This window comes from Bombina bombina, chromosome 3 (assembly GCF_027579735.1).
Source record: "Bombina bombina isolate aBomBom1 chromosome 3, aBomBom1.pri, whole genome shotgun sequence".
Lineage (NCBI taxonomy): Eukaryota > Metazoa > Chordata > Amphibia > Anura > Bombinatoridae > Bombina > Bombina bombina.
The window spans coordinates 976,382,789-976,408,750 of NC_069501.1; the positions used below are offsets into that span (position 1 = coordinate 976,382,789).

The 25,962-nt window shown below is 40.4% G+C and overlaps 1 protein-coding gene across 3 annotated transcripts in view; it reads right to left on the minus strand.

The window, feature by feature from the left end:
• KMT2D (lysine methyltransferase 2D) overlaps positions 1–25,962 on the minus strand; it is a 948,037-nt gene that overhangs the window by 778,338 nt on the left and 143,737 nt on the right. For all 3 annotated transcript variants that reach the window (XM_053708073.1, XM_053708075.1, XM_053708074.1), the window contains 6 exons: positions 24,606–24,755; positions 24,323–24,356; positions 23,948–24,174; positions 23,676–23,749; positions 23,223–23,273; positions 1–293 (listed from right to left, as the gene is read on the minus strand). The exon at positions 1–293 is cut by the window's left edge and continues 1,447 nt beyond it. In XM_053708073.1, the coding sequence (XP_053564048.1) occupies positions 1–293; positions 23,223–23,273; positions 23,676–23,749; positions 23,948–24,174; positions 24,323–24,356; positions 24,606–24,755 (829 nt within the window). The remainder of the gene's footprint in view (positions 294–23,222; positions 23,274–23,675; positions 23,750–23,947; positions 24,175–24,322; positions 24,357–24,605; positions 24,756–25,962) is intronic.

A 25,962-nucleotide genomic window follows, 5' to 3' on the forward strand; every position in this document is an offset into this window, starting at 1 on the left:
TAAGCAGGAGAGCTTGGATAATGCTCCCGAGATGGAGACTGAGGAGGCAACTTAAAGAAAATATCACTAGGAGATTCTGCCCCTGGAGTACTAGCTGATGAAGGCTTTAGAAACAAGTCTGAGGATGTAGACATTGCTGAGCTATTGAAAAGCTCAGATCCACTTGAAACTCCAGTCCTAAAATCAGAAACACCAGACCCAGGTTTGCCTGGAATCTGAAGCTGTAGCATTGGACGCTCAGTTTTTCGTACACCTTCTACTTTAACCTGCTTGTTGATTTGGTTTTCTGCCTGCTGTACAACAGAAGACAAAAAAAAATTATTAATTCAGCTCTGCCATTTATAAAAATAATAAGTAAAGGAAATTTATATTTATAAAATATCCAGGGCTGCACATGAAATTAATTTTGAAACAAATATATACAGTCCAGCAGCAAAGCAATATGAAAGTGCATGTTGTACTTTCCCATTTATTCCAACAAATATCCAACGACAGCAGCATTTTGAGAGAATAAAGTTGCATTTATTGTGAGAAATCCATTTCTCAAAATCAATGCAACTTTATTCTTCACTAAGTACTGCTGTCTTTGGATACTTATTTGCATGAAATTAATTTATCAGGTAAACAAATAGTTTTTTATGGTGGTCACAGTCCACAATCCATTACTTCTGGAAATTACTCTTCCATACTATTAGGAGGCGGCAAAGATTCCAAAAAAACAAGAGCTCTAGAAAACCCCTCCCATCTCACATATACCTCAGTCTAATGTATAGCCAAGCAAAACAAGGTAAGAGAAAGGAATAAAAGAAGCAGGGAAAAAATTTTTTAAAAAATGGACTAAAGAAAATACTAAAACCAAAAACATGGTCTCATGGACTCTCACCACCATAAACTAAATTAATTAGGTAAGCATAAGTTATGTATTCTTTCATATAGGTGGTGATCGTACACAATCCGTTACTCCTTTGAACTAATACCCAAGCTATGGAGTCCACGAGTTATAAAAAAAGCAAGGGATTTTAAAAAACATTTTTTCACTGAGAAAAAATCCAAAACCCTACAAAAACGTAAAAAAAAAAAAGAAATTAAATTAGGCAAGAGAAAATCAAGCTGAGAAAACTGCAAAGGCTGCCTCAGAAGAAGCAAAAACATAAAAATGGTAGAATTTAGTATGCAAAGAAGACCAAATAGCTGCTTTGCAAGTCTGGTCAACTGAAATCTCATTCTTGAAAGCCCAAGAAATGGCGACTGACCTAGCAAAATGAGCAGAAATCCATTGCAGTGGAGGCTGACCTACCTCCAAGTAAGCCTTGTGAATCAAGAGTTTCAACCAAGAGGCCAAAGAAACAGCAGAGACTTTGTCCTTTCCTTGTACCAGAAAAGTGAATGAACAAGCTTGAAAGTCTTTATAAAATCCTTAGTAGCATCAATATAATAGTTCAATGCTCTAACATCTAAATTATGAAATATCTTTAAGCATTTTTAGGATGGGGACAATAATTTTTTCTGCTAATGTCTAAAGAAATAAAACTAGGAAAAAAGATCAAAAGTAGTCTGTAAAACTCCCTTAATATTGATAAAAAAAAAACAAGTTAAGTAGAATCACAAGAAAGAGCAGATAACTCTTAAACTCTTCTAGCCGAAGAGATAGCCAAAATGAATAAAAACCTTAAGAGAGCAGTTTAATATCTACCTTATGCATAGGTTCAAAAAGAAGCCAGCAAACTCCTTAAAACACTAGGTCAAGATTCCATGGAGAAGTTATAGCTTATCACAGGCTTAAATGGACAGTCTAGTCAAAATTAAACTTTTATTATTCAGATTGCACTTGAAATTTTAATCAACTTTCCAATTTACTTTTATCATCAAATTTGCCTTTTCTCTTGGTATTCTTAGTTGAAACTAAACCTAGGCAGACTCGTATGCTAATTTCTAAGCACTTGAGGGCTGCCTCTTATCACATGCTTTTTAAATCTCTTTTCAACACAAAGAGACAGAAAGTACACGTGAGCCATATAGATAGCACTGTGTTCAGGCACAGGGCGTTATTTAAGATTTAGCCTAACACAATGCTAAATGCAAGACAATAGATAATAAACAGTCAGAGTCCACAACATGGAGAGTCCACAACGTCATTCCAATTACTAGTGGGATATTCACTCCTGGCCAGAAGGAGGAGGCAAAGAGCACCACAGCAAAGCTGTTACGTGTCACTTCCCTTACCCATACCCCCAGTCATTCAGCCGAAGAGAATTGGAAAAAGAAGATAACACAAAGGTGTAGAGGTGCCTGAGATTTAAAGGGACACTCAGGAAAAAACAGAATTTATGTTTACCTGATAAATTACTTTCTCCAACGGTGTGTCCGGTCCACGGCGTCATCCTTACTTGTGGGATATTCTCTTCCCCAACAGGAAATGGCAAAGAGCCCAGCAAAGCTGGTCACATGATCCCTCCTAGGCTCCGCCTTCCCCAGTCATTCGACCGACGTAAAGGAGGAATATTTGCATAGGAGAAATCATATGATACCGTGGTGACTGTAGTTAGAGAAAATAAATCATCAGACCTGATTAAAAAACCAGGGCGGGCCGTGGGCCGGACACACCGTTGGAGAAAGTAATTTATCAGGTAAACATAAATTCTGTTTTCTCCAACATAGGTGTGTCCGGTCCACGGCGTCATCCTTACTTGTGGGAACCAATACCAAAGCTTTAGGACACGGATGATGGGAGGGAGCAAATCAGGTCACCTAGATGGAAGGCACCACGGTTTGCAAAATCTTTCTCCCAAAAATAGCCTCAGAAGAAGCAAAAGTATCAAATTTGTAAAATTTGGTAAAAGTGTGCAGTGAAGACCAAGTCGCTGCCTTACATATCTGATCAACAGAAGCCTCGTTCTTGAAGGCCCATGTGGAAGCCACAGCCCTAGTGGAATGAGCTGTGATTCTTTCAGGAGGCTGCCGTCCGGCAGTCTCATAAGCCAATCTGATGATGCTTTTAAGCCAAAAAGAGAGAGAGGTAGAAGTTGCTTTTTGACCTCTCCTTTTACCAGAATAAACAAACAAGGAAGATGTTTATCTGAAATCCTTTGTAGCCTCTAAATAGAATTTTAGAGCACGAACTACATCCAAATTGTGCAACAAACGTTCCTTCTTTGAAACTGGATTCGGACACAAAGAAGGCACAACTATCTCCTGGTTAATATTTTTGTTAGAAACAACTTTCGGAAGAAAACCAGGTTTAGTACGCAAAACCACCTTATCTGCATGGAACACCAGATAAGGAGGAGAACACTGCAGAGCAGATAACTCTGAAACTCTTCTAGCAGAAGAAATTGCAACCAAAAACAAAACTTTCCAAGATAATAACTTAATATCTACGGAATGTAAGGGTTCAAACGGAACCCCTTGAAGAACTGAAAGAACTAAATTGAGACTCCAAGGAGGAGTCAAAGGTTTGTAAACAGGCTTGATTCTAACCAGAGCCTGAACAAAAGCCTGAACATCTGGCACAGCCGCCAGCTTCTTGTGAAGTAAAACAGATAAAGCAGAAATCTGTCCCTTCAAAGAACTTGCAGATAATCCTTTCTCCAAACCCTCTTGTAGAAAGGATAGAATCTTAGGAATTTTTACCCTGTTCCATGGGAATCCTTTCGATTCGCACCAACAGATATATTTCTTCCATACTTTATGGTAAATTTTTCTAGTTACAGGCTTTCTAGCCTGAATAAGAGTATCAATGACAGAATCTGAGAACCCACGCTTTGATAAAATCAAGCGTTCAATCTCCAAGCAGTCAGTTGGAGTGATGCCAGATTCGGGTGTTCGAACGGACCTTGAACAAGAAGGTCCCGTCTCAAAGGTAGCTTCCATGGTGGAGCCGATGACATATTCACCAGGTCTGCATACCAAGTTCTGCGTGGCCAGGCAGGAGCTATCAAGATCACCGAAGCCCTCTCCTGATTGATCCTGGCTACCAGCCTGGGAATGAGAGGAAACGGTGGGAACACATAAGCTAGGTTGAAGGTCCAGGGCGCTACTAGTGCATCTACTAGAGTCGCCTTGGGATCCCTGGATCTGGACCCGTAGCAAGGAACCTTGAAGTTCTGACGAGACGCCATCAGATCCATGTCTGGAATGCCCCATAATTGAGTTATTTGGGCAAAGATTTCCGGATGGAGTTCCCACTCCCCCGGATGAAATGTCTGACGACTCAGAAAATCCGCTTCCCAATTTACCACTCCTGGGATGTGGATTGCAGACAAGTGGCAGGAGTGAAGCTCCGCCCATTGAATTACTTTGGTCACTTCTTCCATCGCCAGGGAACTCCTTGTTCCCCCCTGATGGTTGATATATGCAACAGTCGTCATGTTGTCTGATTGAAACCTTATGAATTTGGCCTTTGCTAGTTGAGGCCAAGCCTTGAGAGCATTGAATATCGCTCTCAGTTCCAGAATGTTTATCGGGAGAAGAGATTCTTCCCGAGACCATAGACCCTGAGCTTTCAGGTGTTTCCAGACCGCGCCCCAGCCCACCAGGCTGGCGTCGGTCGTTACAATGACCCACTCTGGTCTTCTGAAGCTCATCCCTTGGGACAGGTTGTCCAGGGTCAGCCACCAACGGAGTGAATCTCTGGTCCTCTGATCTACTTGGATCGTCGGGGACAAATCTGTATAATCCCCATTCCACTGTCTGAGCATGCACAGTTGTAATGGTCTTAGATGAATTTGCGCAAAAGGAACTATGTCCATTGCCGCAACCATCAAACCTATTACTTCCATGCACTGCGCTATGGAAGGAAGAAGAACAGAATGAAGTACTTGACAAGAGCTTAGAAGTTTTGATTTTCTGGCTTCTGTCAGAAAAATCTTCATTTCCAAGGAATCTATTATTGTTCCCAAGAAGGGAACTCTTGTTGACGGGAATAGAGAACTTTTTTCTACGTTCACTTTCCACCCGTGAGATCTGAGAAAGGCTAGGACAATGTCCGTATGAGCCTTTGCTTGTGGCAGAGACGACGCTTGAATCAGTATGTCGTCCAAGTAGGGTACTACTGCAATGCCCCTTGGCCTTAGCACCGCTAGAAGGGACCCTAGTACCTTTGTGAAAATTCTTGGAGCAGTGGCTAGTCCGAATGGAAGTGCCACAAACTGGTAATGCTTGTCCAGAAAGGCGAATCTTAGGAACCGATGATGTTCCTTGTGGATAGGAATATGTAGATACGCATCCTTTAAATCCACCGTGGTCATGAATTGACCTTCCTGGATGGTAGGAAGAATTGTCCGAATGGTTTCCATCTTGAACGATGGGACCTTGAGAAATTTGTTTAGGATCTTGAGATCCAAAATTGGCCTGAATGTTCCCTCTTTTTTGGGAACTATGAACAGATTGGAGTAAAACCCCATCCCTTGTTCTCCTAATGGAACAGGATGAATCACTCCCATTTTTAACAGGTCTTCTACACAATGTAAGAATGCCTGTCTTTTTATTTGGTCTGAAGACAATTGAGACCTGTGGAACCTTCCCCTTGGGGGTAGTTCCTTGAATTCCAGGAGATAACCTTGAGAAACTATTTCTAGCGCCCAAGGATCCTGAACATCTCTTGCCCAAGCCTGAGCGAAGAGAGAGAGTCTGCCCCCCACCAGATCCGGTCCCGGATCGGGGGCCAGCATCTCATGCTGTCTTGGTAGCGGGCTTCTTGGCCTGCTTACCTTTGTTCCAGCCTTGCATCGGTCTCCAGGCTGGCTTGGTTTGAGAAGAATTACCCTCTTGCTTAGAGGATGTAGAATTTGAGGCTGGTCCGTTTCTGCGAAAGGGACGAAAATTAGTTTTATTCTTAGCCTTAAAAGACCTATCCTGCGGAAGGGCGTGGCCCTTTCCCCCAGTGATGTCTGAAATAATCTCTTTCAAGTCAGGGCCAAACAGCGTTTTCCCCTTGAAAGGGATGTTAAGCAATCTGTTCTTGGAGGACACATCCGCTGACCAGGACTTCAGCCAAAGCGCTCTGCGCGCCACAATAGCAAAACCTGAATTTTTCGCCGCTAATCTAGCTAATTGCAAAGTGGCGTCTAAGGTAAAAAAGAGTTAGCCAACTTAAGTGCTTGAACTCTGTCCATAACCTCCTCATAAGAAGATGCTTGATTGAGCGACTTTTCTAGTTCCTCGAACCAGAAACACGCTGCTGTAGTGACAGGAACAATGCATGAAATTGGTTGTAGAAGGTAACCTTGCTGAACAAATATCTTTTTAAGCAAACCCTCTAATTTTTTATCCATAGGATCTTTGAAAGCACAACTATCTTCTATAGGGATAGTGGTGCATTTGTTTAGAGTAGAAACCGCCCCCTCGACCTTGGGGACTGTCTGCCATAAGTCCTTCCTGGGGTCGACCATAGGAAATAATTTCTTAAATATAGGGGGAGGGACAAAAGGTATGCCGGGCCTTTCCCATTCTTTATTTACAATGTCCGCCACCCGCTTGGGTATAGGAAAAGCTTCGGGGGGCACCGGGACCTCTAGGAACCTGTCCATCTTACATAATTTCTCTGGAATGACCAAATTGTCACAATCATCCAGAGTAGATAACACCTCCTTAAGCAGAGCGCGGAGATGTTCCAATTTAAATTTAAATGTAATAACGTCAGGTTCAGCTTGTTGAGAAATTTTTCCTGAATCTGAAATTTCTCCCTCAGACAAAACCTCCCTAGCCCCTTCAGACTGGTGTAAGGGCATGTCAGAACCATTATCATCAGCGTCCTCATGCTCTTCAGTATCTAAAACAGAGCAGTCGCGCTTTCGCTGATAAGTGGGCATTTTGGCTAAAATGTTTTTAATAGAATTATCCATTACAGCCGTTAATTGTTGCATAGTAAGGAGGATTGGCGCACTAGATGCACTAGGGACCTCCTGAGTGGGCAAGACTGGTGTAGACATAGGAGATGATGAAGTACCATGCTTACTCCCCTCACTTAAGGAATCATTTTGGGCAACATTATTATCAGTGGCATCATTGTCCCTACTTTGTTTGTCACAATCATCACATATATTTAAATGGAGAGGAACCTTGGCTTCCGAACATACCGAACATCGTCTATCTGATAGTTCAGACATGTTAATAGGCATAAACTTGATAACAAAGCACAAAAAACGTTTTAAAATAAAACCGTTACTGTCTCTTTAAATTTTAAACTGAACACACTTTTTTACTGAATATTCGCAAAAGTATGAAGGAAATGTTCAAAATTCACCAAAATTTCACCACAGTGTCATAAAGCCTTAAAAGTATTGCACACCAAATTTGAAAGCTTTAACTCTTAAAATAACGGAACCGGAGCCATTTTTACATTTAACCCCTATACAGTCCCTGGTATCTGCTTTGCTGAGACCCAACCAAGCCCAGAGGGGAATACGATACCAAATGACGCCTTCAATAAGCTTTTTCAGTGGATCTGAGCTCCTCACACATGCATCTGCATGCCTTGCTTCTCAAAAACAACTGCGCATTAGTGGCACGAAAATGAGGCTCTGCCTATGACTAGAAAAGGCCCCCAGTGAAAAAGGTGTCCAATACAGTGCCTGCCGTTTTTTTAACAAAATTCCCAAGATTAAAATAACTCTCCAAAGTTATAAACCATTAAATATGCTTATAAAGTAATCGTTTTGGCCCAGAAAAATGTCTACCAGTCTTTAAAGCCCTTGTGAAGCCCTTTTATTCTTATATTGAAAATTAAGAAAATGGCTTACCGGATCCCATAGGGAAAATGACAGCTTCCAGCATTACCAAGTCTTGTTAGAAATGTGTCATACCTCAAGCAGCCAAAGTCTGCTCACTGTTTCCCCCAACTGAAGTTAATTCCTCTCAACAGTCCTGTGTGGAAACAGCCATCGATTTTAGTAACGGTTGCTAAAATCATTTTCCTCTTACAAACAGAAATCTTCATCTCTTTTCTGTTTCAGAGTAAATAGTACATACCAGCACTATTTTAAAATAACAAACTCTTGATAGAAGAATAAAAACTACATTTAAACACCAAAAAACTCTGAGCCATCTCCGTGGAGATGTTGCCTGTGCAACGGCAAAGAGAATGACTGGGGAAGGCGGAGCCTAGGAGGGATCATGTGACCAGCTTTGCTGGGCTCTTTGCCATTTCCTGTTGGGGAAGAGAATATCCCACAAGTAAGGATGACGCCGTGGACCGGACACACCTATGTTGGAGAAATTAAATTTTCATGACTCAGATAAAGCCTGTAATTTTAAACAACTTTCCAATTTACTTCCATTAAAAAAAAATGTGCACATTCTTTTATATTTACACTTTTTGAGTCACCAGCTCCTACTGAGCATGTGCAAGAATTCACAGACACTACGTATATGCATTTGTGATTGGCTGATTGCTATCACATGGTACAGGGGGAATGGAAATATACATAAGTTTGAAAATGGTTAGAAAAAAATCTACTACTTATTTGAAATCAGTAAATACTATTGTATTGTCATGTTTTCTTGCATTTGTTGATTATGCAAATCTACTGTGTTTACTGTTCCTTTAATAAAAAATGTCTAATCTGAAGGGTGGGGTTGTCGACTGTCCAGGTCTGAAAAGAAAGAAATGTATCAGGTAAGCATAAATTCCATTTTCTTTCCTAAGACATGGAGAGCCCACAACATCATTCCAATTACTAGTGGGAACCAATACCAAAGCTAGAGGACACAGAATGAATAGGGAGGGAGAACAAGACAGGCAGGCCTAAACAGAAGGCACCACCACTTGAAGAACCTTTCTCCCAAAAGAAGCCTCAGCCGAGGCAAAAGTATCAAATTTGTAGAATTTGGAAAAATCTATGCAGAAAGGACCAAGTTGCAGCCTTGCAAATCTGTTCCACAGAATCTTCATTTTTGAAAGCCCACGAAGAGGAGACAGCCCTAGTGGAAGGAGCTGTAATTCTCTCAGGAGGCAGCTGACCAGCAGTCTCGTAAGCAAAACAAATCATACTTCTCAACCAGAGGGAAAGTAGTAGCAGTAGCCTTCTTTACACTTTCCAGAGAAACAAACAGGGCAGATGATTGGCGAAAATACTTAGTAGCCCCTAGGTAGAATTTTAGGGAGCGCACCACATCCAAGTTGTGCAACAGACATTCCTTATGAGAAGGTTTAGGACAAAGACGGAACAACAATTTCCTGATTAATATTTCTATCCGAAACCACCTTAGGGAGAAACCCTAATTTAGTACGAAGGACAGCCTTATCCACATGAAAAATAAGGAAAGGCGAATCACACTGCAAAGCTGAGAGTTCAGAAACTCTTCTAGCAGAAGATATCCATTGATAGAGGCAAAGAGAATGACTGGGGGTTATGGGTAAGTGAAGTGACACTTAAAGGACCAGTCAATACAGTAGATTTACATAATCAACAAATGCATGATAAGAAGACAATGCAATAGCACTTAGTCTGAACTTCAAATTAGTAGATTTTTTTTTAAATACATTGCAGTTATGTCTATTTCCACTCCCCCTGTATCATGTGACAGCCATCAGCCAATCACAAATGCACATTTTGTTAATGGAAGCAAATTGGAAAGTTGTATAAAATTGCATGATATGTCTGAATGTTTAATTTTGACTTGAGTGTCCCTTTAACAGCTTTGCTGTGGTGCTCTTTGCCTCCTCCTGCTGGCCAGGAGTGAATATCCCACTAGTAATTGGAATGACGTTGTGGACTATCCATGTCTTAGGAAAGAAAATTATCCTAAGAAATAAAACTTAAAGGGAAGAAATCTGCCGCTAAAGATAACTGGCAGATAGACCCTTATCCAGACCATCCTGTAAGAACTGAAAAATCCTAGGAATTCTAAAAAAATACCAGGAAAATCCCATGATCTATACACCAAGAAATAAAGCCTTCCAGACCTTATGATAAGTCTTCCTAGTTACAGGCTTACGAACCTAAATTAAGGTTTCAACCACCGAATTAGAGAATTTGCTATATCTAAGAACTAACCATTCAATTTCCATGCCATCAAGTTTAGAGACCTGAAATCCAGATGGAAAAAACGGATCTTGAGACAAAAGGTCAGACCGAAGAGGAAGAGGCCAAGGAGGGCAGCTGGACATCTTTAAAAAAAAAAAAAGAAGTTCTACATACCAAAGCCTGCAAGGCCAAGCTGGGGCAATCAAAATTACTGAAGATTTCTCTAGGCTTATCTTTGAAATCACTCTGGGAAGAGTACCAGAGGAGGAAACAAATAAGCAAGCTGGAATGACCAAGGAGCTACTACATCATCCACAAACTCTGCATGAGGGTCCTTGGACCTCGCAAAGTACATGGGAAGTTTGTTGATCAAACAAGAAGCCATTATACCTATCTCTGGGAGACCCACAATCTGATTGAACACATCCTCGTGAAGAGACCACTCCCCTGGATGTAGAGATTGACGACTGAAAATGTCTGCTTCCCAGTTCATTTAGAATATGAATCACAGAGACTAGGCAGGAATTTATTTCTGCTTAGCCAGAGTGGAAATAGCCCTGTCAACTTTAGGAACAGTTCCCCACAATTCAACATTAGCATCAGGTAAACTATATAACTTTTTAAACCTTGCAGAAGGATTAAATTAATTACATGGCTTAGACCATTCCCTAGAAATCATGTCAAACAGCATCAGGGATAGAAAATACCTAAGAATGTTTGAAAAATGAATGTAAACTATTACAAGGCTTATCTTCAGAAACCTTAGAATCTTTAACCACTGACGTAAAACCTCTTCCAAAAGAGAATGAATATGTTAAATTTTATTAAAAAAAAAGAGGAAGTATCAGGTTCAACATCAGAAGAAGACTCGTCACCAGATGAAATCTAACCTTCTGAAGACACAACAGTATCACAGGCTTCAGGAAATATGGTACTAATAAAAGGTAAATTCTGAACTGACCCTTTAAGTTTACATGAAGGCAGGAGAGCAGCCAGTGTTTCAGAAAAAGCTACTTTGATGAGATTCTTCACACTGGTTGGTAAAACAGTAGCATTCTCCTGTAATGAACAAACAGAAGAAGCAGTAATACCAACAGAAGCAGCAATTGGTTGGTTTGAATGCATTAACATTTTTAAACATGAATCCCACAAATAAGCTGGAGGAGAGACCTCAGCTTCTTTACAATGACAACACTTAATCATAGTAGGAAAGTGTTCAGGAGACTCTGCTTCCAAGGTAGATTTAGGGACAATCAGACAACTCCATTACAGCATTGACAATGCAAAGCAATAAACACTATAACCCTTTAACCTTTTAACGCTGTTAGGGCGTTGTATTCCGTCTAAATTTTGCTGGGCTTTAAGCACCGAAGGACGGAATAAAACATCCTAACCACTTGGCTTACCTGAAGCTACTGGCGCTTCCCTGATGGGATCGCGGTCTGGAGGGCGTGCCTAGCATCATAGGGATTGCCCCCTAACGCGATCTCATCATTGAAATATCATGATCACGTGCACAATCGCGAGATTTCAATTTGTTTACATCGGAACAGTTGTTCTGATGTAGACACGTTAACCCCGACAAAAAAGGGTTAAAAAGCTCTTGAGGAATCTTATACCACCTCAGATCTAATCAATGCTGGAGATGTGGCCATAGAGGCAGCAGCATGGCTCATATGTGGTGGCAATTCAGTCCAAACCTTTTGGAGATTAATCAAAGCAGAAAAAGAATTGATTTTAGAAACCCAATTCCTTTTTGGACCCATCGATTTGGCTGTTGTGCAAGCCGCCCAAAATTAAGCACAAACCCCATAAACAACTATTCAATGTAATGACAAACAGTATAAAATTCTTAATAGCGAAGAATTGGAAAAGCAAAATGGCCCCAACTCTGGAAATGTGGGCCCATAGGGTCTCTGAGTTCCTGGTACTTGAGGAATACTACTATATCAAAAATAATAAGATGGACATATACGCAGAAATGTCAGACATGTGGGAGCATTAACTTAAAAACACATCCCATAAACTGGAATCGAAAACACTATAATATCCAAGAGCAGTGTACATTCAATCGGGTAGATGTGATATGAGTTAAATAACTGAGCAACTTTCTTTTCTTTCTCCCCCACTCCCTTTAACACCCTTTCCCCCCTCTACCTAGCTACTCACCCCTACGTATATTTCCTGTTATTCTTCTGAAATCGGAGGGAGGGTATCTTTGTTTATTTCATGTTTACCTACTATTAACTTGTAAAAATGTAACTGACCTTGTCATTCCAAGAGGGAGCTGCATCTCCCATATTGTAATTTACAACCTTTTATGTTTCAATAGTCCGTTAAAAAAAAAAAAAAAAGCTCTTGAGGAATGGAAACAACTAACTATCTCTTAAAGTAGCTTTTTTTTAAAAAAAAAATAAAAAAATAAAAAAAATAAAAAAACACCAATTACAGGTACAAACCAGTACTGAAACATATCAGCAGAGGTTATGGAATAAAAGTATATTGTATATACTATACAAGGAGGCAAAAAAAGTCCCTGCGACCAAATATGGAGGGTCTGTGATAGGTTTCCCATGAGACGAAATAAGGAACCACTATACTCTGAGGGAAAACCGGGCATCAATATAGACTGAGAACGCCTCTCTCTGAAGAATCAAATGCACATCTTTATTCTTCGACCAAGAGGCAAAGTAAAGACTTAGGTACATGTGAGGTGGGAGGGATTTTATAGAGCTCTTGTGGTAAGGAAGAGTAATTCCCAGTAGTAATGGATCGTGGGACTCTCACCACCTGTATAGTAGAAATCAGAAAACATAATTTATGTAAGAACTTACCTGATAAATTCATTTCTTTCATATTAGCAAGAGTCCATGAGCTAGTGACGTATGGGATATACATTCCTACCAGGAGGGGCAAAGTTTCCCAAACCTCAAAATGCCTATAAATACACCCCTAACCACACCCACAATTCAGTTTAACGAATAGCCAAGAAGTGGGGTGATAAAAAAGTGCGAAAGAATATAAAATAAGGAATTGGAATAATTGTGCTTTATACAAAAATCATAACCACCACAAAAAAAGGGCGGGCCTCATGGACTCTTGCTAAAGTGAAAGAAATGAATTTATCAGGTAAGTTCTTACATAAATTATGTTTTCTTTCATGTAATTAGCAAGAGTCCATGAGCTAGTGACGTATGGGATAATGATTACCCAAGATGTGGATCTTTCCACACAAGAGTCACTAGAGAGGGAGGGATAAAATAAAGACAGCCAATTCCCGCTGAAAATAATCCACACCCAAAATAAAGTTTAATGAAAAACATAAGCAGAAGATTCAGACTGAAACCGCAGCCTGAAGTACTTTTCTACCAAAAACTGCTTCAGAAGAAGAAAATACATCAAAAAGGTAGAATTTAGTAAAAGTATGCAAAGAGGACCAAGTTGCTGCTTTGCAAATCTGATCAACCGAAGCTTCATTCCTAAACGCCCAGGAAGTAGAAACTGACCTGGTAGAATGAGCTGTAATCCTCTGAGGCGGAGTTTTACCCGACTCAACATAGGCAAGATTAATTAAAGATTTCAACCAAGATGCCAAAGAAATAGAAGCTTTCTGGCCTTTTCTAGAACCGGAAAAGATAACAAATAGACTAGAAGTCTTTCGGAAAGATTTAGTAGCTTCAACATAATATTTCAAAGCTCTAACAACATCCAAAGAATGCAATGATTTCTCCTTAGAATTCTTAGGATTAGGACATAATGAAGGAACCACAATTTCTCTACTAATGTTGTTGGAATTCACAACTTTAGGTAAAAATTCAAAAGAAGTTCGCAACACCGCCTTATCCTGATGAAAAATCAGAAAAGGAGACTCACAAGAAAGAGCAGATAATTCAGAAACTCTTCTGGCAGAAGAGATGGCCAAAAGGAACAAAACTTTCCAAGAAAGTAATTTAATGTCCAATGAATGCATAGGTTCAAAGGGAGGAGCTTGGAGAGTTCCCAGAACCAAATTCAAACTCCAAGGAGGAGAAATAGACTTAATGACAGGTTTTATACGAACCAAAGCTTGTACAAAACAATGAATATCAGGAAGAATAGCAATCTTTCTGTGGAAAAGAACAGAAAGAGCAGAGATTTGTCCTTTCAAGGAACTTGCAGACAAACCCTTATCTAAACCATCCTGAAGAAACTGTAAAATTCTCGGTATTCTAAAAGAATGCCAAGAAAAATGATGAGAAAGACACCAAGAAATATAAGTCTTCCAGACTCTATAATATATCTCTCTAGATACAGATTTACGAGCCTGTAACATAGTATTAATCACAGAGTCAGAGAAACCTCTTTGACCAAGAATCAAGCATTCAATCTCCATACCTTTAAATTTAAGGATTTCAGATCCTGATGGAAAAAAGGACCTTGTGACAGAAGGTCTGGTCTTAACGGAAGAGTCCACGGTTGGCAAGAGGCCATCCGGACAAAATCCGCATACCAAAACCTGTGAGGCCATGCCGGAGCTACCAGCAGAACAAACGAGCATTCCTTCAGAATCTTGGAGATTACTCTTGGAAGAAGAACTAGAGGCGGAAAGATATAGGCAGGATGATACTTCCAAGGAAGTGATAATGCATCCACTGCTTCCGCCTGAGGATCCCGGGATCTGGACAGATATCTGGGAAGTTTCTTGTTTAGATGAGACGCCATCAGATCTATTTCTGGAAGTTCCCACCTTTGAACAATCTGAAGAAATACCTCTGGGTGAAGAGACCATTCGCCCGGATGCAACGTTTGGCGACTGAGATAATCCGCTTCCCAATTGTCTACACCTGGGATATGAACCGCAGAGATTAGACAGGAGCTGGATTCCGCCCAAACCAAAATTCGAGATACTTCTTTCATAGCCAGAGGACTGTGAGTCCCTCCTTGATGATTGATGTATGCCACAGTTGTGACATTGTCTGTCTGAAAACAAATGAACGATTCTCTCTTCAGAAGAGGCCAAAACTGAAGAGCTCTGAAAATTGCACGGAGTTCCAAAATATTGATCGGTAATCTCACCTCCTGAGATTCCCAAACTCCTTGTGCCGTCAGAGATCCCCACACAGCTCCCCAACCTGTGAGACTTGCATCTGTTGAAATTACAGTCCAGGTCGGAAGCACAAAAGAAGCCCCCTGAATTAAACGATGGTGATCTGTCCACCACGTTAGAGAGTGTCGAACAATCGGTTTTAAAGATATTAATTGAGATATCTTTGTGTAATCCTTGCACCATTTATTCAGCATACAGAGCTGAAGAGGTCGCATGTGAAAACGAGCAAAGGGGATCGCGTCCGATGCAGCAGTCATAAGACCTAGAATTTCCATGCATAAGGCTACCGAAGGGAATGATTGTGACTGAAGGTTTCGACAAGCTGAAATCAATTTTAGACGTCTCTTGTCTGTTAAAGACAGAGTCATGGACACTGAATCTATCCGGAAACCCAGAAAGGTTACCCTTGTCTGAGGAATCAATGAACTTTTTGGTAAATTGATCCTCCAACCATGATTTTGAAGAAACAACACAAGTCGATTCGTATGAGATTCTGCTAAATGTAAAGACTGAGCAAGTACCAAGATATCGTCCAAATAAGGAAATACCACAATACCCTGTTCTCTGATTACAGACAGAAGGGCACCGAGAACCTTTGTAAAAATTCTTGGAGCTGTAGCTAGGCCGAACGGTAGAGCCACAAACTGGTAATGCTTGTCCAGAAAAGAGAATCTCAGGAACTGATAATGATCTGGATGAATCGGAATATGCAGATATGCATCCTGTAAATCTATTGTGGACATATAATTCCCTTGCTGAACAAAAGGCAAGATAGTCCTTACAGTTACCATCTTGAACGTTGGTATCCTTACATAACGATTCAATATTTTTAGATCCAGAACTGGTCTGAAGGAATTCTCCTTCTTTGGTACAATGAAGAGATTTGAATAAAACCCCATCCCCTGTTCCGGAACTGGAACTGGCATAATTACTCCAGCCAACTCTAGATCTGAAACACAATTCAGAAATGCTTGAGCTTTCACTGGATTTACTGGGACACGGGAAAGAAAAAAATCTCTTTGCAGGAGGTCTCATCTTGAAACCAATTCTGTACCCTTCTGAAACAATGTTCTGAATCCAAAGATTGTGAACAGAATTGATCCAAATTTCTTTGAAAAAACGTAACCTGCCCCCTACCAGCTGAGCTGGAATGAGGGCCGCACCTTCATGTGGACTTAGAAGCAGGCTTTGCCTTTCTAGCAGGCTTGGATTTATTCCAGACTGGAGATGGTTTCCAAACTGAAACTGCTCCTGAGGATGAAGGATCAGGCTTTTGTTCTTTGTTGAAATGAAAGGAACGAAAACGATTATTAGCCCTGTTTTTACCCTTAGATTTTTTATCCTGTGGTAAAAAAGTTCCTTTCCCACCAGTAACAGTTGAGATAATAGAATCCAACTGAGAACCAAATAATTTGTTACCCTGGAAAGAAATGGAAAGTAGAGTTGATTTAGAAGCCATATCAGCATTCCAAGTCTTAAGCCATAAAGCTCTTCTAGCTAAAATAGCTAGAGACATAAACCTGACATCAACTCTGATAATATCAAAAATGGCATCACAGATAAAATTATTAGCATGCTGAAGAAGAATAATAATATCATGAGAATCATGATTTGTTACTTGTTGCGCTAAAGTTTCCAACCAAAAAGTTGAAGCTGCAGCAACATCAGCCAATGATATAGCAGGTCTAAGAAGATTACCTGAACACAGATAAGCTTTTCTTAGAAAGGATTCAATTTCCTATCTAAAGGATCTTTAAACGAAGTACCATCTGACGTAGGAATGGTAGTACGTTTAGCAAGGGTAGAAATAGCCCCATCAACTTTAGGGATTTTGTCCCAAAATTCTAACCTGTCAGACGGTACAGGATATAATTGCTTAAAACGTTTAGAAGGAGTAAATGAATTACCCAATTTATCCCATTCTTTGGAAATTACTGCAGAAATAGCATTAGGAACAGGAAAAAATTCTGGAATAACCACAGGAGATTTAAATACCTTATCTAAACGTTTAGAATTAGTATCAAGAGGACCAGAATCCTCTATTTCTAAAGCAATTAGTACTTCTTTAAGTAAAGAACGAATAAATTCCATTTTAAATAAATATGAAGATTTATCAGCATCAATCTCTGAAACAGAATCCTCTGAACCAGAAGAATCATCAGAATCAGAATGATGATGTTCATTTAAAAATTCATCTGTAGGGAGAGGAGTTTTAAAAGATTTTTTACGTTTACTAGAAGGAGAAATAACAGACATAGCCTTCTTGATGGATTCAGAAACAAAATCTCTTATGTTATCAGGAACATTCTGCACCTTAGATGTTGAAGGAACTGCAACAGACAATGGTACTTTACTAAAGGAAATATTATCTGCATTAACAAGTTTGTCATGACAATTAATACAAACAACAGCCGGAGAAATAGCTACCAAAAGTTTACAGCAGATACACTTAGCTTTGGTAGATCCAGCACTAGACAGCGATTTTCCTGTAGTATCTTCTGACTCAGATGCAACGTGAGACATCTTGCAATATGTAAGAGAAAAAACAACATATAAAGCAAAATTGATCAAATTCCTTAAATGACAGTTTCAGGAATGGGAAAAAATGCCAAAGAACAAGCTTCTAGCAACCAGAAGCAATGAAAAATGAGACTTAAATAATGTGGAAACAAAAGAGACGCCCATATTTTTTAGCACCAAATAAGACGCCCACATTATTTGGCGCCTAAATGCTTTTGGCGCCAAAAATGACGCCACATCCGGAACGCCGACATTTTTGGCGCAAAATAACGTCAAAAAATGACGCAACTTCCGGCGACACGTATGACGCCGGAAACGGAAAAAGAATTTTTGCGCCAAAAAAGTCAGCGCCAAGAATGACGCAATAAAATGAAGCATTTTCAGCCCCCGCGAGCCTAACAGCCCACAGGGAAAAAGTCAAATTTTTGAAGGTAAGAAAAAATGATTAAATCAAATGCATTATCCCAAATATGAAACTGACTGTCTGAAAAATAAGGAAAGTTGAACATTCTGAGTCAAGGCAAATAAATGTTTGTTTATAAAGTTCTAAATATATGTATTCAAAGTGCCCAACCATAGCTTAGAGTGTCACAGAAAATAAGATTTACTTACCCCAGGACACTCATCTACATGTTTGTAGAAAGCCAAACCAGTACTGAAACGAGAATCAGCAGAGGTAATGGTATATATAAGAGTATATCGTCGATCTGAAAAGGGAGGTAAGAGATGAATCTCTACGACCGATAACAGAGAACCTATGAAATAGACCCCGTAGAAGGAGATCATACTCTCCTCACATCCCTCTGACATTCACTGCACGCTGAGAGGAAAACCGGGCTCCAACTTGCTGCGGAGCGCATATCAACGTAGAATCTAGCACAAACTTACTTCACCACCTCCATCGGAGGCAAAGTTTGTAAAACTGAATTGTGGGTGTGGTGAGGGGTGTATTTATAGGCATTTTGAGGTTTGGGAAACTTTGCCCCTCCTGGTAGGAATGTATATCCCATACGTCACTAGCTCATGGACTCTGGCCAATTACATGAAAGAAATTACATTTTGTCCATCAACAAAAATTAAACATTTAGGGAATGAATACGTTTTAAACTTCAAAATAATTATAAGCAGCAAATATACAGGACCCCAACATTTAACTGAAATATCCTCAATAATAACTAGTGCCCAAATGCTTTTTAAGATATTAAGGGTTTGCAGATGAAAAACATAAATTTATGCTTACCTGATAAATTTATTTCTTTTGTGGTGTATCCAGTCCATGGATCATCCATTACTTGTGGGATATTCTCCTTCCCAACAGGAAGTTGCAAGAGGATCACCCACAGCAGAGCTGCTATATAGCTCCTCCCCTAACTGCCATATCTAGTCATTCGACCGAAGACAAGCAGAGAAAGGAGAAACCATAGGGTGCAGTGGTGACTGTAGTTTAAAATTAAAAAATACCTGCCTTAAAATGACAGGGCAGGCCGTGGACTGGATACACCACAAGAGAAATAAATTTATCAGGTAAGCATAAATTATGTTCTCTTGTAAGGTGTATCCAGTCCACGGATCATCCATTACTTGTGGGATACCAATACCGAAGCTAAAGGGAGGGACAAGGCAGGTACTTAAATGGAAGGTACCACTGCCTGTAAGACCTTTCTCCCAAAAATAGCCTCCGAAGAAGCAAAAGTATCAAATTTATAGAATTTTGAAAAGGTATGAAGCGAAGACCAAGTCGCCGCCTTGCAAATCTGTTCAACAGAAGCCTCATTTTTAAAGGCCCATGTGGAAGCCACAGCTCTAGTAGAATGAGCTGTAATCCTTTCAGGAGGCTGCTGGCCAGCAGTCTCATAAGCTAAGCGTATTATACTCCTTAGCCAAAAAGAAAGTTGCCGAAGCCTTTTGGCCTCTCCTCTGTCCAGAGTAGACAACAAACAAAGCAGATGTTTGACTAAAATCTTAAGTAGCTTGTAAATAATACTTTAAAGCACGAACCACGTCAAGATTGTGTAATAGACGTTCCTTCTTTGAAGAAGGATTAGGACACAATGATGGAACAACAATCTCCTGATTGATACTCTTATTAGATACCACCTTAGGTAAAAACCCAGGTTTGGTACGCAGAACTACCTTATCTGCATGATAGATCAGATAAGGAGAATAACAATGTAAGGCAGATAACTCTGAAATTCTATGAGCCGAGGAAATAGCTACCAAAAAAAGAACTTTCCAAGATAAAAGTTTGATATCTATGGAATGAAGAGGTTCAAACGGAACCCCCTGAAGAACTTTAAGAACCAAATTTAAGCTCCAAGGTGGAGCAACAGGTTTAAACACAGGCTTGATTCTAACTAAAGCCTGAAAAAATGCCTGAACGTCTGGAACATCCGCCAGACGCTTGTGCAAAAGGACAGAGCAGAAATCTGTCCCTTTAAAGGAACTAGCTGACAATCCTTTCTCCAATCCTTCTTGGAGAAAAGATAATATCCTGGGAATCCTGACCTTACTCCATGAGTAGCCCTTGTATTCAACACCAATAGATATTTACGCCATATCTTATGATAGATTTTCCTGGTGACAGGCTTTCGAGCCTGAATTAAGGTGTCAATGACTGACTCGGAGAAACCACGCTTTGATAAAATAAAGCGTTCAATCTCCAGGCAGTCAGCCTCAGAGAAATTAGATTTGGATGGTTGAAAGGACCTTGAAGTAGAAGGTCCTGTCTCAGCGGCAAAGTCCATGGTGGAAAGGATGACATGTCCACCAGATCTGCATACCAAGTCCTGCGTGGCCACGCAGGCGCTATCAAGATCACCGATGCTCTCTCCTGCTTGATTTTGGCAATCAGACGAGGGAGCAGAGGAAACGGTGGAAACACATAAGCCAGGTTGGAGGACCAAGGCGCTGCTAGAGCATCTATCAGCGTTGCCTTGGGGTCCCTGGACCTGGATCCGTAACAAGGAAGTTTGGCGTTCTGGCGAGACGCCATGAGATCCAGTTCTGGTTTGCCCCAACGATGAATCAATTGTGCAAACACCTCCGGATGGAGTTCCCACTCCCCCGGATGAAAAGTCTGTCGACTTAGAAAATCCGCCTCCCAGTTCTCTACACCTGGGATATGGATAGCTGATAGGTGGCAAGAGTGAATCTCTGCCCAGCGAATTATCTTTGAGACTTCTAACATCGCTAGGGAACTCCTTGTTCCCCCTTGATGGTTGATGTAAGCCACAGTCGTGATGTTGTCCGACTGAAATCTTATGAACCTCATTGTCGCTAGCTGAGGCCAAGCCTGAAGAGCATTGAATATCGCTCTTAGTTCCAGAATGTTTATCGGAAGGAGTGTCTCCTCCTGAGTCCACGATCCCTGAGCCTTTAGGGAGTCTGTAAGACTGCCCCCCAGCCTAGAAGGCTGGCATCTGTAGTTACTATTGTCCAATCTGGCCTGCGAAAGATCATACCTTTGGACAGATGGACCCGAGATAGCCACCAGAGAAGAGAATCCCTGGTCTCTTGATCCAGATTTAGTAGAGGGGACAAATCTGTGTAATCCCCATTCAACTGGCTGAGCATGCAGAGTTGCAGCGGTCTGAGATGTAGGCGGGCTAACGGCACTATGTCCATTGCCGCTACCATTAAGCCGATTACTTCCATACACTGAGCCACCGAAGGGCGAGGAGTGGAATAAAGAACACGGCAGGAATTTAGAAGTTTTGATAACCTGGTCTCTGTCGGGTAAATCCTCATTTCTACAGAATCTATTAGAGTTCCCAGAAAGGATACTCTTGTGAGGGGATAGAGAACTCTTTTCTTCGTTCACTTTCCACCCATGCGACCTCAGAAATGCCAGAACTATGTCCGTATGAGACTTGGCAATTTTGAAATTTGACGCCTGTATCAGAATGTCGTCTAAATAAGGGGCCACTGCTATTCCCCGCGGCCTTAGGACCGCCAGAAGTGACCCCAGAACCTTCGTAAATATTCTTGGGGCTGTAGCTAACCCAAATGGAAGAGCTACAAACTGGTAATGCCTGTCTAGGAAGGCAAACCTGAGAAACCGATGATCTTTGTGTATTGGAATGAGAAGATACGCATCCTTTAAATCCACTGTAGTCATGTATTGACCCTCCTGGATCATAGGCAGGATGGTACGAATAGTCTCCATCTTGAATGATGGGACCCTGAGAAATTTGTTTAAGATCTTGAGATCTAAGATTGGTCTGAAGGTTCCCTCTTTTTTGGGAACCACAAACAGATTTGAATAGAATCCTTGTCCCTGTTCCTCCTTTGGAACTGGGTGGATCACTCCCATAACTAGGAGGTCTTGAACACAGTGTAAAAATGCCTCTCTCTTTATCTGGTTTGTAGATAATTGTGAAAGGTGAAATCTCCCTTTTGGAGGAGAAGCTTTGAAGTCCAGAAGACATCCCTGGGATACAATTTCCAAATCCCAGGGATCCTGGACATCTCTTGCCCAAGCCTGGGCGAAGAGCGAAAGTCTGCCCCCTACTAGATCCGTTACCGGATAGGGGGCTGATACTTCATGCTGTCTAAGGGGCAAGCAGCAGGCTTTTTGGCCTGCTTCCCTTTGTTCCAGGTCTGGTTAGGTCTCCAGACCGACTTGGACTGGGCAAAAGTTCCCTCTTGTTTTGCAATAGAGGAAGTTGATGCCGCACTCGCCTTGAAGTTTCGAAAGGCACGAAAATTAGACTGTTTGGCCCTTGATTTGGACCTATCCCTTGAGAGAGGTCCTATTGCATTCAGGGGACTCCTGGAGGAAGCTGGATGTCTGAGTCTGTAAAAGTTACTGCGCAAAAAAGCGCTTAATTAGGCCCCTCCCACTCATAGTAACACAGTGGAAAGCCTCAGGAAACTGTTTCTAGGCAAATTTAAGCCAGCCATGTGGAAAAAAACTAGGCCCCAATAAAGTTTTATCACCAAAGTATATATAAAAATGTTTAAACATGCCAGCAAACGTTTTATATTGCAAATCTATAAGAGTATTACCTCAGAAAGTAAGCATGATACCAGTCGCTATTAAATCACTGTATTCAGGCTTACCTTACATAAATCTGGTATCAGCAGCATTCTCTAGCATTTCACATCTTCTAAAAAACTTTTTAACTGCACATACCTCATAGCAGGATAACCTGCACGCCATTCCCCCGCTGAAGTTACCTCTCTCTTCAGTCATGTGTGAGAACAGCAATGGATCTTAGTTACAACCTGCTAAGATCATAGAAATCACAGGCAGATTCTTCTTCTATTTTCTGCCTGGGACAAAATAGTACAACTCCGGTACCATTTAAAATAAACTTTTGATTGAAGTAAAAAAACCACTACGTTACACCACTTCTCTCTTACTACCTCCATGCTTGTTGAGAGTTGCAAGAGAATGACTGGATATGGCAGTTAGGGGAGGAGCTATATATCAGCTCTGCTGTGGGTGATCCTCTTGCAACTTCCTGTTGGGAAGGAGAATATCCCACAAGTAATGGATGATCCGTGGACTGGATACACCTTACAAGAGAAATAAAAACATTCCTTATATGTTGATGTTTTCGCAGCAGGATAGGCATCTGCAAACAATTTTCCATCTTAAGAGAATGCACACAAAGATTCTTAACACAGGCTACAACTACAATACCAACCTTCTGAACTTTGCTGATCCTGTGTGCTGCTCGATTGTCTTTGGCTTTTTGCTAAGGACAAAAAATATATATATTCATATATAAATAACTCAAGAACATTGAAAATATGTCACAGTTTCTGAAAATCCAATTGTTCCAAAAACCAAAATAACCCCAGATTCTTTTAAAAACAGCACCCCAAAGCCCAACAAAGAAGGGTCCAACCCAAAGTCAACCTTACACTTGATCCTAGGTGATTATAAATGCATTGCATTCTAATACTGGAGAGCGAGCTAGTTTGTGTTAATAGGAAGCCCTGCAAAATTTATGGAAAAAAAACTAAATATTGCATTTCCATGACATCTTTCACGAGTGATGGTTTAAGATACTCAATCAAAATTTAATACGCGCTCAGAGTAATATCTGTTGGCTATATACGCAGTTCCCAAAACAAAATTAATGCAGAAAACATACCAAATAGGGAGCTTTGTCTGGTGCTGGAACTTTCCGCCAAAGCTTCATAATTTGTTTGCAACGAGTATTCCAATCTATCAAATTGGAAAAGAGAGATTATAAAAGACTAAATTAAATTAAAATTATAAAAGACTAAATTAAATTAAATTAGTCCTAGAGGGTAGTGTTCTATATTATTATAATTATTATTACGCATAGAAATCATAGTGTAAACTGTTCCCTGGATGACAGCAATGCCCTAATAGGTAAATTATGTCATTAAAGATGCCCACCTGGGTAGTCCTGCTTGAGATTAGGGAAGTTCTTGTTAGCATACAGAACAGGTGATATAGTGGAAAGCTCCCCTAACTCTTCATCTTTCTCCCAGCGCTGTAGACTTCGCTGATTATATGAAAGACCATCAGTGTCCCCTTCTGTAGTTGGTGTGGTTGGTGTAGAGGCTGTTGTCCAGGAACCGTCAGTGTCGCAGTGTTCAGGGCTGAATAAACCACTCCTGTCCCTATTAAAAAAAAAAATCATCAATTTTATTTTGTCACAATACGTGATGCATGAAATGTTCCAAACTATTTTAGAACTATAGCTCCAAGAGTTACTCCTGGGAAGTATAAAAAAGGGTAAACAATGGCAAACCCTTCTAAAACACCTACCTGTTTTCCATAAATCCAGGCTGGGAAAAAGACTCTAAAGAAAAGATACACATGAAAATAGTTTAAATTTATTGACATTTACGATACATACGTTAAATAAAAAAAAATAAAAAAAATACTTTTTATCTTATTTATGATATATGCGTATAAAAAAAAAAATTGAGCCTTCACTATTTAATATATATAAAAAAAAAAAAAAAAGAAAGAAAAAAAAGAATAAGTGCATTGAGTGTATTCATTCTCCACTGGAGAAAAGACCCCAATCTTAATTTTACAGACATACCATGAAGGAAGGGCCGCTGGTGCAGAGCAGTAGTGCCAGCTGTGGATGACACATCTGCTCTGCCAGTGGAGCAATTCTGTTCCTGTTCTGATGAGCCTAGCACATCCTTCAGCAGTTGTTGGATGTCTGTGCTCTCCATTTTAGGTAGCTCTGCAGTTAAAATAAAAGAAGTGGAACTTAAGGAGGTCCATAATCAGACTAAAACCAAAATAGGTCACCACAAATTCTACAAAATGTGAATACAAAAATATGTTTAGTCATTGATGCTTAGTTTTCAAAACTAGTCAAACAACCAAAAACCAATGCTAGTTACATTATTATAATAGACATACGCCCACCCTCTTTCCCAAATGCTTAAAGGGATAGTCTAGACAAAAAAAACTTTCATGAATCAGATAGAGCATGCAATTTTAAGCAACTTTCTAATTTACTCCTGTTATCAATTATTCTTCGTTCTCTTGGTATCTATTTGAAAAAACAAGAATGTAAGCTTAGGAGCTGGCACATTTTTGGTTCAGCACCTATGTAGCGCTTGCTGATTGATGGCTACATTTAGACACCAATCCACAAATGCTACTCAGGTGCTGAACCAAAAATGGTCCAGCTCCTAATCTTACATTCTTGTTTTTCAAATAAAGATACCAAGAAAACGAAGAAGAATTGATAAAAGTAACAGAAAACAAAATTTATGCTTACCTGATAAATGTCTTAATTTCAGGGCATGGAGAGTCCACGATTTCATTCCAATTACTAGTGGGAATTCAACTCCTGGCAGGCAGGAGGAGGTAAAGAGCATCCCAGCAGAGCTGTTAAGTGTCACTTCCCTTAACCATAATCCCCAGTCATTCGGCCGAAGGAAAATAGAAAATGATAAAGGTATAGAGGTGCCTGAGATTTCTACCAAAAATGTTGCCGTCTTAAATGTAAATAAGGGCGGGTCATGGACTCTCCATGCCTGGAAAGAAATTTTTTTTCAGGTAAGCATAAATTTTGTTTTCTTTACTGTGGCATGGAGAGTCCACGGTTTCATTCCAATTACTAGTGGGAACCAATACCCAAGCCAGAGGACACAGAATGAAAGGGAGGGAGAACAAGACAGGCGGACCTAAACAGAAGGCACCACTGCTTGAATAACTTTTTTCCCCAAAGGAAGCCTCAGACGAGGCAAAAGTATCAAGTTTATAGAATTTGGAAAAAGTATGCAAAGACCACCAAGTGGCCGCCTTGCAGAATTGCTCTACAGATGCTTTATTCTTGAAAGCCCTGGAAAACGAGAAAGCCCTAGTAAAATGAGCCGTAAGTCTCTCAGGAGGCTGATGTCCAGCTGTCTCATATACTAAATCAGAAAACACTTCTT